The following is a 12,263-nucleotide window of genomic DNA, read 5'->3' on the forward strand; positions in this document are numbered from 1 at the left end:
TATATATGTGACAGATATAGTGGTATGTATAGATATGGATGTGTTATATATGTACATTTTGTAGATATATGTATAATAGTTATCCATGCTTATATACACAAATATCTCATGTACATATATGTTTACATATATACACACATGTGTGCACCTGCATTATCTTCTTTAGTAGAATCTAAACTACCTGAGGTCAGTGACCATTCCATTCTTTTGGTCTTTGAATTCTCAGAACACTTTGGAAAAATAAATTGTTTCTTTAATTTTCCAGTCACATGGCTAGTAAGCATTAGAACCGGAAGGGCCCTGAATAGTTCTAATTCCACAATCAACAGAAGCATCATTATTGCTCTCCTCTGCCCCTATACACATATAGCTGAGTGTGTTGATCTGACAAAAAAGCCCATGGGTTGGTCATCTGAGGGCCGGTTCAGTTGGATTTGGAGAAGCCCACCACTAGGAGACTGATTGATGTAGGGGATACTTTTTTTGACATAATTCATGAAATGGTCTGCTAAGAACGGACTTCCATAGCACTTAGATGAAAATGTGGGTGGATCATCTAGTCCAACTTCCTCATTTTGTAAATGAAGAAACTGAGTCTCAGAGAAGTCAAGGTCACCCAGGATTTAAATGACAGAGCCAAGATTTGTCTCAGGCCCTCTGGTCTCTGGTCTTATTTTGTGTCCTGGGGGGGAGCCATTACCTGAATGAAAGCACATGGGTATCAAAATGTGGGAACACGCACAGGCGGGATGCCAACAGGAGAGCATGGAGGAGGGGAGGGACTACACCTAGACCCTGCTCAGGGGACCTCCTCATTGGTCCCTGGACTCTTTACCAGCCTGGTTGGAGAGGGAGAGGTGGCCCCTAAGGAGAAGGTAGGGATGGAGAGCACCATCAGAGATGTCTCTCCCAGTTCAGTCGTTCAGCTCTTCTGAAGTACTCTGGGACCTGAGGCCCAACAGAAGCCACCATGGGAAAATATCTTTCTTTTTTCCTGGCCTTGTCTAGATTTTCAAAAGAAGGCCAGGAAATAGTGGAAGGAGATCTCTCTATTTATGCCTGCTTTCCCCTTCTCTCTCCACACACACACACACACACACACACACACACACACACACACACACACAGCCAATTCTCTAAGTTTCAACTACAGTCTGACTGGGAGAAGGGGAGGGGGAGGGCAGGAGGGTCAGAGGGAGCTTTACCCAGCTCTCCCCAGCTGGAGGGGCCCTTTGTGGTTGTCACAAGGACCACATTCATGAGTTTTGAGTTTCCTTCCTCAAGCTTAAAAGCTTCATTCTTCTGTTTGAAAAAAAATAGCATGCGTGTCTAAGGGAGAGGGTCAAAGATGACGGACAAGAAAGCTAAGCTCTATTCTCCATGGGAAAGACTTAAAATGAGCTTCTTACAAATTTGAGAAGTTTGCTTTCCTCAATTCTTCCCTCCCCCCATCTTGCTCTCCCTCCTCCCCACCTCCCATCGTTATTCTTCCCTGGAACTCACTCTCCCAGTGACTCTAGGCCTATGAGAAAGGGTTAGCCAGAACAAATAGAGGATCTCCTTTGGGGCACTACTGATCAATTAGTCTGAGTTCTGGGCCTTTGGTAACCCAGGAGAGAGGCAAGAGCAGGTGTTAGGAGTTGGAGGACCTGACCGTACAGGAGTGACCTTGGACAGGTCACTTTGCCTCTGGCATTTTTAGAACACCTTAAAGTTTAGACAAGACTTTGAAAATATTATCTTATTTGAGTCTCACAATAATGCTGAGAAGTAAATGCCATTATTATCCTCATTTTACAGTTGAGAAAACTGAGGCAAATAGATTAAGTGACTTGTCCAGGGTCATATAGATGGATTGGAGAAAGCAGAGAAGTCTTTGAGGCAGAATCTTAACTCACAGAGTTTATGTGAGGAAAACATTTTACAAATTGCAAAGAACACCAGAGGCAAAAGTCATTTTTTTTTCCTTCAGCCTCTGAGCTCTGACCACCAGGGCTGGGGGTGATGAACATCTGGAGTAGAGAAGAAGGAGCCCATATAATGAGGCACGGCTCTCCTGCCAGGCTGGCTGGTTATCTAGGACTGACCCTTCCCTTTCTGCTCTTCCCACTGGGGTAAAACCCTATCCTTGACCGGGGCCTGAGCTGTAGGAGGCAGAGCCAAGATCCCTTTACCTTTGGAAAGCAGGCGAGAGGCTGTCAGCAGAGACAGAAGTGGTGGAGGCAGCTGGGGGTGAGGCTGGGCGGGCTGGGCTGGCAGCGGCAGTAGCAGGCGGATGGGCAGAAGCTGGCGGCGGAGCAGAGGCGTGGCAGGTAGACACTGGAGCATGCTCAATGGGGGTACTAGTTAGGGTTGGGACCAAACAGAAGAAGTTGGTTGAGACAAGGTTCAAAGAGCCATCAGGAGTGAGGCCCATGGGAACCAATGAATTGGGTGCCTGGGAAAGCTAAGGACATTGATTTTTCAGTAGGAAAGAAACTACTGGAGAGGGACAGAGGAAGTTGGGTTCCCCAAGGGTGATATGATAGGTGAGTTTGGGGGCAAGGGTGCATCCCTGCCCTGCTGTCCTTCTGGTGAGGTAGGAATGGCAGGATTCATGTTCTTTATTCCTCTTTTCCTTGGATTGGCTTTGAGGAACAGACCTAGTCAACTTATGGATGACCTTGCCACTTTGGGAACCATAGAAATGTGAATCCCAGCAGGACACCTTTGAGAAGCTATCTAACCCAGAATCTTTGAACAGCAAAACAATTCCCAACCAAGAAAAGTCTTGTTTGCTCATCAAAGATCCTCAGTCTCTCTCTTAACTATCCTATGAATTATTTCCTAGGCTTTTGTTGAGAATTACTTAGTAAGGAATAGTTGGGCATGGAGGTGGAGAGAACAATGGCCCAGGGAGACTAGACTGGTCCTGCTGCCAACTCAGAGCATTGACTTGGGCAAATCCCATCCTTGAGCTCCCTTAATCTATTGAAGACTTTCCTGCTCTCTCTTTCCTTTCTGCCCATCCTATGGGGGTGATGGTGGAGTGAGGAGAAGGCAAAAGATGGGAGAGAGAGAGAGAAGTCTGGCAAATAGGAATGGTGAAGAGAACCCAGAGGAAAGGCAGAGAGAAGGGAAAGAAACATGATTTTTTTAAATTAAGGCCATTCATGAGATGAGTTCAATGGCTCACCATCCCCCCAAAAGGGGTCATAGGATGCCACAGAATATCCCAATGGTTCTATTGTCAATCCAGAAAAACACCCCTTGCAATATTGCATTGCCAGAATCTTTAGTCAGTTTCCACTCACCTGCATCCTCACCCAGATACTTCCCGTCCCATTTTTTTCCCATTTTACAAGAAATGAAATGAAGTCCCAGGGAGTTTTCTCAGAGTGACCTAAGCTGATGTAGCTAGTAGGTATGAGAGGCTGAAAGTCCTAAGTCTCTCTCTGGGTTTCCAACCTCCCACATGCTCATTTACTTCTTTCTTAAGTCTGGGCTGACCATGGAGACAGCTGTGATCTAGTGAGAGGAACTTTGGGTTAGAGTTAGGAGAACTGAGTTCAAATCCAGATCTCCTATCTGTATATCCTCCATTAAGCATTTATTAATCTCTTACAATATCCTAGATACTGTGTGGATATCAAAAAAAAACCATTGTCAATTTAAAAATTATTTATTTTCTATGCATAGCACTGCACTGAATTCTGGACAAGTATTTACTACTTTTGTGCCTCAGTTTCCTTCTCTTCAAAATGCAGATGATAGTAACCTCACTGCCTGCCTCAAAAAAACTCATGTGAAAGAGCCAGTGTAAATCCATAAAGTTGTTCTTTGAAGGAGGACAGTCCAACTTCAAAGATGTTCATTTGAAAGACTCCCTAAAGGCACAACTTCCCAAGAGACATGGATCTGTACCTTCAAATGGGCAGATCAATTCTTGGGAAGTGGTGAATTCCTTTGGGGGAGGAAAGGAGGAAAGGAAGGGGAAGGAGGCCGAGACTGAGGGATGATGAACACAGAACACAGAAAAATTTTACCTTCTTCCCGCTGATTCCTTCGAAGTGTCCTTGCCGCTGTGAAAGGAGGGGAGAAAAGGTGAAGAAGCCAGGGAAACACAGGGTGTGGTGAGGAGGAAAAAAGGAAAAGAAGAAACCAGGAGAGAAGGTATCAATCAGGATGAGATCCTGGCTGTCCAAAGCATTGCTGCTTTGGGCCAGAGGCCTCATTTTGTGATCAGAAGGTAAGGAAAACCATATTCTAAGGAGATGGGCAATCCATGACTTTCCAATGGGAAGGTTTTTATCGCTTATTACTTAACTAGGCTTTGTCTAGAAGAATCTTGTGGGTCCAGAAGGAACTGGTCTTTCTATTTTGATCTTAACACACAATCCAAAGTAGGCCATCAACACTGCCACAACAAACTGTGTGGGATGGGTAGCAAAGAGAGTTGAAGAAATTCTCCTCCTCTCACCTCTCCCCCAACCTCATCAGTCTGGCTAAGTTTTCTGACTATGCTGCAAAGGATCAGAGAAGCAGCCATATCCAGGGCCCCAAGATGGGAGTTTCTGTGAGGGTGAGTAGGGAAGGAGTATCAAGTTGGTGAAGGGCTCCAGATTTCTCTGGTAATCCAGGTCTTCTCTTACTGTCTGGTCAGGTGGAGACAACTTCATTCCTTAATCAAGATTCCAGATGGGGGCTATGATGGATTAAGATGGGTCACGTGTCTCATGATTGAAGATTAATGATAACATGTTGGATAGACCCACTATGGAGAAGCAGAGTCGCTGTCAGTCACTTAGTCACTTGGCCCTTTCTACATCCCTCATTCAGTTTGAATAATAGAGACAGCTACGCTTAGTATTCCAAGCATGTCTCTGTCTCCTTATCTACTCAGAAGGATGATCCTTTGATGGGATCATTGTTCAGCTTTGAATTCTGTTTAACCATGGTTCTTCCCCCAAAGAAGTTGGGAATCCTGAAAAGGAACATGGTCAGTTTGATAGACCTGAAGGTAGGACAGAAAAGAAGATACCCTTGTTGGGTATCCTGGCCCCCACTATGGCCAGTGTTTTATTGTGGCAGCATTGTTGGCTGGGGCTTTTTGGAGTCAGTAATGGTGATAGGGATGATGTAGCTTTGGGTAATGGGGATGGTGATGATGTGGTCAGTGACGGTAAGGATAGGGATCACAATCGGGAGGGACTGGACTTGTAGTTCCACTGATATAGAGAACTTCCAGGTGAGGAAACTCCCTCTACCAATGCAAGTAACTCACAATTCAGAGAGTCCCGAAAGGTTGACAGGCCCAAAGTCACACAACCAGGATATGTTGAAGACTGGCCCTGGGCCATCTCTCTGATCAGTATGTCCAGTCACCCCTGTGTCAATGGTGATGGTGCAATTAAATACTCAACAACCTTATTTGATTGTGGCCTATTTGACAGTAGAATGTAGGTATGAATGCTGTTGTCAGTGTAGGGCATGATATACTTGTGGTTAGGAAGAAGACAGGGAGGTCTTTCCCACACACACACTTAATTAGACTTTTAAAATTCTGTGTACAGACTGGAAGCTTTTTAAATAAGGTCTTCCAGAAGGAGAATGAGAGCTGAATAGGTTTTCCCCACCTGGAGACCGACAGTCAGGAAAGATGCAAGGAGAGAGTATTCAACAGTGTGTGTTAAAGGGGGAAGGAAGGTGAGGAAAGCAACAACATAACATACCTCGAATAATGATGATAGATTCAGAGTTGGAGGAGACCTCAAAGGCCGAGTCCAACTCCCTCATTTTACAGATGAGGAAACTGAGGCCCAGAGATATGAGGCCTTTAAGTGACTTGCCTATAGTCACACAGGAAGTAAGTAATAAGACTGGCACTTGAACCCAGGTCACTTGGCTCCAAATTCAGTGCCCATTCCACTATACCATTCCATGCATGACCAGAGAGGCATCGAAAAAATAGAAACACACATCATGAAAACCACACAGAGCTGGAGGAGTCAGAAGCACCGTTTATTGTCAGAATGGTCAATATATGCTCACAATTTCAAATCAAGGCAGAATGGCAAGCGGGGGGCCTGGGTGGGCAGAAGCAAGACGGTAAGAGAGTGCAAGAGGTGTGCCTGCCTGCTTGGGTGGCAAGTGCCTAGAGAATGATGAAGATCACTGACTTCAGGGAAGGTTGGGGGGAGGATATGAGAGAGAGACAGACAGAGATAAAGACAGAGAGATGCAGAGAGAGAGACACAGAGAAAAGAGGAGAAAGAGAAGAGAAGGGAGAAGGGGGAGAAAGAAAGAGAGAAGAGAGAGAAAGAGAGAAAGGGGTCGAAAGAGACAGGAAAGAGAAAGAGAGAATGAAACAGAAAGAATGAGAAAGAGGAGAGAGAAGAAAAGAGAGCAAGGGAGAATGAGGGAAAGAGATAGAGAGAAAGAAACAGAGACAGAAGAGAGAATGAGAGAAACAGAGAGACAGAATGAGAGAGAGGAGAGAGAGAGACAGAGACAGAGAGAGAGAGAAAGAGCGAGACAGACAGAGACAGGGAGAGAGAGACCATTATTTGGGACTAGGATATGACAAGTGAGACCCTGGAACCAGGAAGGATGAAAAGGAAGGGGGGGAGGATAAAGGGAGAGAGGGAGATCTATCCAGTCAAAAGACAAGAGAGAGAGAGACAGTTTGAAAAGCAGATAAGAGCTTTCCAATTTCCCACATAAGGAGAGCTATTGGGAGAGTCCAAGGAGATTGGAAGAGAGGAACCCTAGGGAGTTTCTAAGCCCAGCCAATGTTTGAGGCCTGGACCAGAGAGGTCTCCTTGTTCTGCTCTCAGAATCCCACTGTCCCTGAGAATCCACAGAGGATGCACTTTCTGCACTAATGTCAGAATATTATCTTTCTGGAGACCCAGCTAGGTCCCTGCCACAAGGAGGGGCTTGGAGAGCTCTTGGATCTCAGACTTTGGGAGTGGAGTGAAGCATTCTCATTTCCTTTGCCCTCTCCTTCCTTCTATCGTCTCTGAGAGAAAACGAATAGTACAGTAGGTGGGGAGCTTCCATGGGTCCTTTTTAAAAGTTGACCTTCCTTCCCATGGTGCTCCAAACACTGTGCTCATCCCCCGGCCCTCACGCTGACTGACCACAAGATCTGATCTGAGTTCTCAGACCTACCCTCCACCCTCATTTGGCCCGGCTTAGGAAGGAGCCTTGTGATAGCAACCCAATGGAGCAATAAACTGGTAAAGACTGCAGGTCAAATGTCAGGACATGGATTGAGCCATAGATCAGCCAGCCTCGAGCCTCCTGTCCCTTCAAATACCTCTGGGCTTTACAAGTCTTTTGAATCCTTACTGGAATTTTCTACCAAAGTTCAATTCACTCTAGGACAACCAATGTCTCAAGAATATCTTAGGAAACTGCTCAGGTCTTAGGAATGCTTGCTTGGACTCAGGGGTTGTCCTTGGAGAAAGCTCCTCCCCTCCAAAAAAAGTCAACACAAAGCTAATAAGCTTTTGCATGGAATGAGGTTAGAGAGCAGTGTGATCAACACACACACACACACACACACACACACACACACACACACACACACACCCCCTACACAGAATCTTTGCGCAACCATTGATGGGTATAGTTTTCCTGCCAATGATAATATATAGCTTAGAATAATGCTTAGTATTTCACTTAGAGTCAGGAAAAATCAAGTTCAAATCCTCCCTCAGAATTTTTCTTGTGGTGTGACCCTGTTCAAGGTTCACTCTGATTATTATAATCACCCTGCCATCCCAAATTCCAGGACAGTTCCTTGGATAGAGGGTGGAGAAGAGAGTCAAAGGAAACAGTGGTTTCCCTGGGCTGAATGAGGCAAGGACAGGTTCGAGGTTTTGAAAGGGTGGTGATGACATCTGATAGTTTTATAGTGCACTGGGGGATACAAAGCCCTGGGCTCAAATACAAATATCATAGAGAAGTAAAAATATGCTATGAAAACCAGGATGATCCCTGCTAGGGAAGTAAGGAGACCCTCATTCCACTCCTTGAGACTGTGTCTAGGTCTCTTGGCTTTCCCAAACTCTTTGGCTAAATATCCACTCTGCTTGGCTATCATTGCCTTCTATCAAGCATTAGTAGCTTAAACAGTAGAGAAGTTTCCCTTTTCTTGCCATAAGGAAGCATAGGATCATGGAAATGTAGCTCTAGAATTAGAAAAGATCTTAGAAGTCATGGAGTTCAATTTATCATTTGAAAAAGGGGGAAAGTAATGTTCAGGGAGTGAACTTGAGTGACTTGCCCAGGGTTCCCCAGGAAGTAACTGATAGAGGATTTGAACCCAGATCCTTGACTCCAAAACCTGAGTCTTTCCCATAGTACCCTGCTGGTGAATCATGGAGTATCAGAGCTGGAGGGGGTCATACCTTCTTCCATGAAGGATGCATCCTCAGCTCCTTCCACAGCCTGAGAACTATTTGCAAGTCCTACACAATGACCATTTTAACTCCTGGCAGCATTCTTCTGAACTGGAAATTCAACTTTTTTCCTATTCCCCTCCTTCCAGATTCCAGTCTTAGGATCCTCTACATCAGACTCCAGACACAACAAGAACAACTCTGAGGGAGGATTTGAACTTGATTTTTCCTGACTCGAAGTGAAATACCAAGCATTACTCTAAGCTATATTCTCCATTAAAAATGGAGAATCTAAGGGTAGCTAGGTGGTGCAGTGGATAGAGCACTGGCCCCTGGAGTCAGGAGTACCTGAGTTCAAATCCAACCTCAGACACTAAATAATTACCTAGCTGTGTGGCCTTGGGCAAGTCACTTTAACCCCATTGCCTTGCAAAAATCTAAAAAAGAAGAAAAAAGAAAAGAAAAAAGAAAAATGGAGAATCTGAGGTTCAGCAAAGGGAAGGCACTTGCTAGTGATAGAATTGGGACTAGAGCCCAAGCTTCCTGCCTTCCATTTTGGAATCTTTCTACTGAACTACCTGGCCAGCACTAGAGGGAGCTGCCCTTTGGAGCAGCCATGACACAGCCATAGGGCAGCAACCCCTGGGCCTCATCATATTTTAAGGACCACTCTAACCAATCCTATCCTTGGATCACTCTCTCGACAGTTGGGGAATCTGCTTTCATAAGTCCTAGAAAGGGGAGAGATGGGATAGGGTTGGAGGGGGTTTAAGGGAGGCAAGGCAAAAGTGGCTACATTAACTAACCCAATGCCTAATGGAACCAAACTTCCTCCACTGCTCCTTCCCTGCATTCCTGCTGTAGCACTGCAGGGGAAAAGACAGATTCCCCCAAGAACTTACCCCGATCAGTATGGTAGGTATTGTAGGGAACATGTTCTGTCATATGGGTTTGTGGACATACACATAGACATTAGTCCATATACTATTACAGAATCACAGAAACTGGTTAGAAGAGATTGCTCCTGAATACAAGTCCAGATTCATGCACTACTAACTACTAGTCTCTCTCTCTCTCTCTCTCTCTCTCTCTCTCTCTCTCTCTCTCTCTCTCTCTCTCTCTCTCTCTCTCTCTCTCTCACTTTCACTCACAAACACACATAAGACATGTATTTGTGCAGGTGAGTACACAAACTCACTCCTTGCCTGGGGTTACTAGGCTCTTCCATTGTGCAGGGTTAGCTGAGCCCATCCATCCAAGCTGGGCACCACCTATCTTAGCCTGAGTTCTAGGATGCTTGCCAACAAGCAAAGAGCAAGAACCAGCTCTCCTTCTCCTAGGTGCCAGCCTCCCCAGGGATCTTGCCAACCAGCCATGCCAGGCTGGAGTTACAGGGTGGGGAGAGAAGACTCAGCATAGCTCTGAGAGGACAGCAGGAAACAGCAGGAGAAACTAGGAATTGCCCTAAGCACTGGGAGGAACTTATTGCCCATGTCCATAAAAGTAAAATTTTAAGAGGGGTAGTGGTTGAGAAAGCAAGCTTGGGCAGCCTGGCACCAGGGACCAAGTCCCAACCCTACCTTCTTCCATGAAGGATGCATCCTCAGCTCCTTCCACAGCCTGAGAACTATTTGTAAGTCCTACACAACGACCACTTTAACTCCTGGCAACATTCTTCTGAAATGGCAATTCAACTTTTTTCCTATTCCCCTCCTTCCTGATTCCAATCTTAGGATCCTCTACATCAGACTCCGGGTATGAACTGACTCCCTGGGAGTACCTAAAGAAAAAAATATGGCAAGCCTGTTGTTCAACCAGATGTGTGCTCCAGGTCACTTACCTGCCACTGATATTCAGTCCAGGTAACCCCAAAGATCTCTGAGAGGGTAATTTAAGATCTACCTGGCCAGTGCTCATCAACTCCTACACACTCTATGGGGGAGAAAGAGAGCAAGAAATAGGCAAACTGCCAAGGGATCACTCAATTATGGCTGTCCCATTTGGAGAGTTCCCAAGTCCCAACTAGACCTCTACTTAGTCCCAGAGACGGCTCCTCAGAGAACTTCAGTATGAAACATTCACAAAACCATCTAGTCCAACCTCAAACTTTATCCATATCCTTGACCAGGGAGCATCCATTTGCTGCCTGAAGACCTCTAATGATGGGGAACTTGCTATATTGCTTAAGATTCTAAAAGATGACATAGTTTCTCTTTGTCAGAATCCTCCAAAAGCCCATCTCTGAGTCAACAATCAATGCAGGAAGAAGGGGGCTTGATAGTCACTTCTAAACTTGATGAAATTGTCACTGTTCAGAAAAATTGGTTCTTCTATCAAGTTTTCTCAGATCTGATTTAAGATGAAACTTAGGGTGAGGCTTCCTGACTCATACTCTTTAAGTGCCAGATTCCACTTGGCCTCACATATCTCTCTATCCCTACCCAAATCCATCTCCCTTCAGCTACCTACAGCCAAGAGAACCCTGAGCTATTGAACTTCCATTAGTGACACAGGACAAAGCAAGGAGACTACTGGCTCTGGGATCTCTCTGGGCCCTGCCAGGCATCCGCAGTACAAAAACCAGGCTCAGAATTCACTATGGAACCACATTAACTCCTTGGAAGTTTTATAATTTAGATGTGAAAGCAGATGGTCAGTTTCTCTTTGGAGAAAGTTCAGGTGTTTGCACACCCACCAGTAGGAATACTCTCCACATCCCCCAAGATCCCATCTGGGATCCATCTTGGGGACTAGCAGTAAGGAATACTTCCCACTTCCAAAAGCTCCATGGCAGTTTTTACCAATATGGAAGACTCTTTCTCTCCCTTGCTCATGGTAACCCTATAGTGTAGTAGGACTCCTTCCTGTCCCTATCTGAAGTGTTCTCATCATCAAGGAAGAACAGCTCTTTCCCTAGGAAAGGGTCTCCAAGGATCTGAGATCTGGTCAAGGTTTGAGGAGCAGGGGGAGGGAGAAGAGGGATGGCTGGGGCCCCTGGGAGCACCCGCCCCAATCCCTCCAGCTCCAACAGCTCCACACACAAGCATTAACATCTCGCTGCGACTGCTACATGCTGTCAGTACTGGGGGAAGGGGGGGATGATTTGTCAGAAGGGGAACAGAAATGGATGGCTTGTCAGCAGAGGGTCAAGCCAGGGAGGGGAGAGATGTTAGGGGTTCACACCATGGCAAAGAAAAGGGGAGCGTTGCCCTATGCCACAGCCAGACAAGTCGATTTACCTGGAAGGGAGGTCTGGCTGCTGGGTTTGGCTTTTCCAACTGCAGCTGCCTGGGTTGCATCTTCATTAAATGCTTAATTAAGACTGGGGTGAGGGGAGATCCAGGACTGGGATTTTGTGTGGAGAGAGGGGAGAACCATCCTAACGGCAATGGTAGCCTTGTTTCTAGTCATCCTTCAAAGTCTTGCTCCTAAACAGTCTTTCATTACTATTTCCATTTCAAATGGATGAATCCTTCTCCTCTGGATTTCTAGTATAATTGAGTCTGAACTGCATAGTCTAACCCTATATGATAATATGCTTTGTTTGGTTAGTTAATAGCATTCATGAGTGTCTCTTTTGTTTTTCTAGAGAGACTACAGGCTATGAGCACAGAAACCATTCTTTCCCTTCTCTTGATTGTAAGATGTAGCATCCAAAGAAGGAGCTCTCTATACAATCCATAGCAAGTGGTCAGAAGGATCTCTGGGGGTGGGCCACTGGCTGGGGAACAGAGACTCTTTTCTTTTTGTCTATAGCTTTAGCCATTATCGATCAATCAATAAGTATGTATTAGCACAGTGCCTTACACATGGAGAGAGCTTAATAAATACTCATGGAATTGAATTAAGCTGTTGGATTTGACTGGTCTATGGACC

The 12,263-nt window shown here is 45.5% G+C and overlaps 1 protein-coding gene across 9 annotated transcripts in view; it reads right to left on the reverse strand.

Moving 5' to 3' along the window:
* Window positions 1-12,263, reverse strand: part of LDB3 (LIM domain binding 3) — a 110,491-nt gene that overhangs the window by 24,942 nt on the left and 73,286 nt on the right. For 6 of the 9 annotated variants that reach the window (XM_074232549.1, XM_074232548.1, XM_074232546.1 and 3 more), the window contains 2 exons: window positions 4,026-4,061; window positions 2,175-2,342 (listed from right to left, as the gene is read on the reverse strand). The exons of 2 other annotated variants lie outside the window; for them this stretch is intronic. In XM_074232549.1, coding sequence (XP_074088650.1) covers window positions 2,175-2,342; window positions 4,026-4,061 — 204 coding nt within the window. The remainder of the gene's footprint in view (window positions 1-2,174; window positions 2,343-4,025; window positions 4,062-12,263) is intronic. One more of the 9 variants, XM_074232550.1, reaches the window with a different exon arrangement.

The sequence above is a fragment of the Macrotis lagotis genome, chromosome 4 (genome assembly GCF_037893015.1).
Source record: "Macrotis lagotis isolate mMagLag1 chromosome 4, bilby.v1.9.chrom.fasta, whole genome shotgun sequence".
Taxonomy (NCBI): domain Eukaryota; kingdom Metazoa; phylum Chordata; class Mammalia; order Peramelemorphia; family Peramelidae; genus Macrotis; species Macrotis lagotis.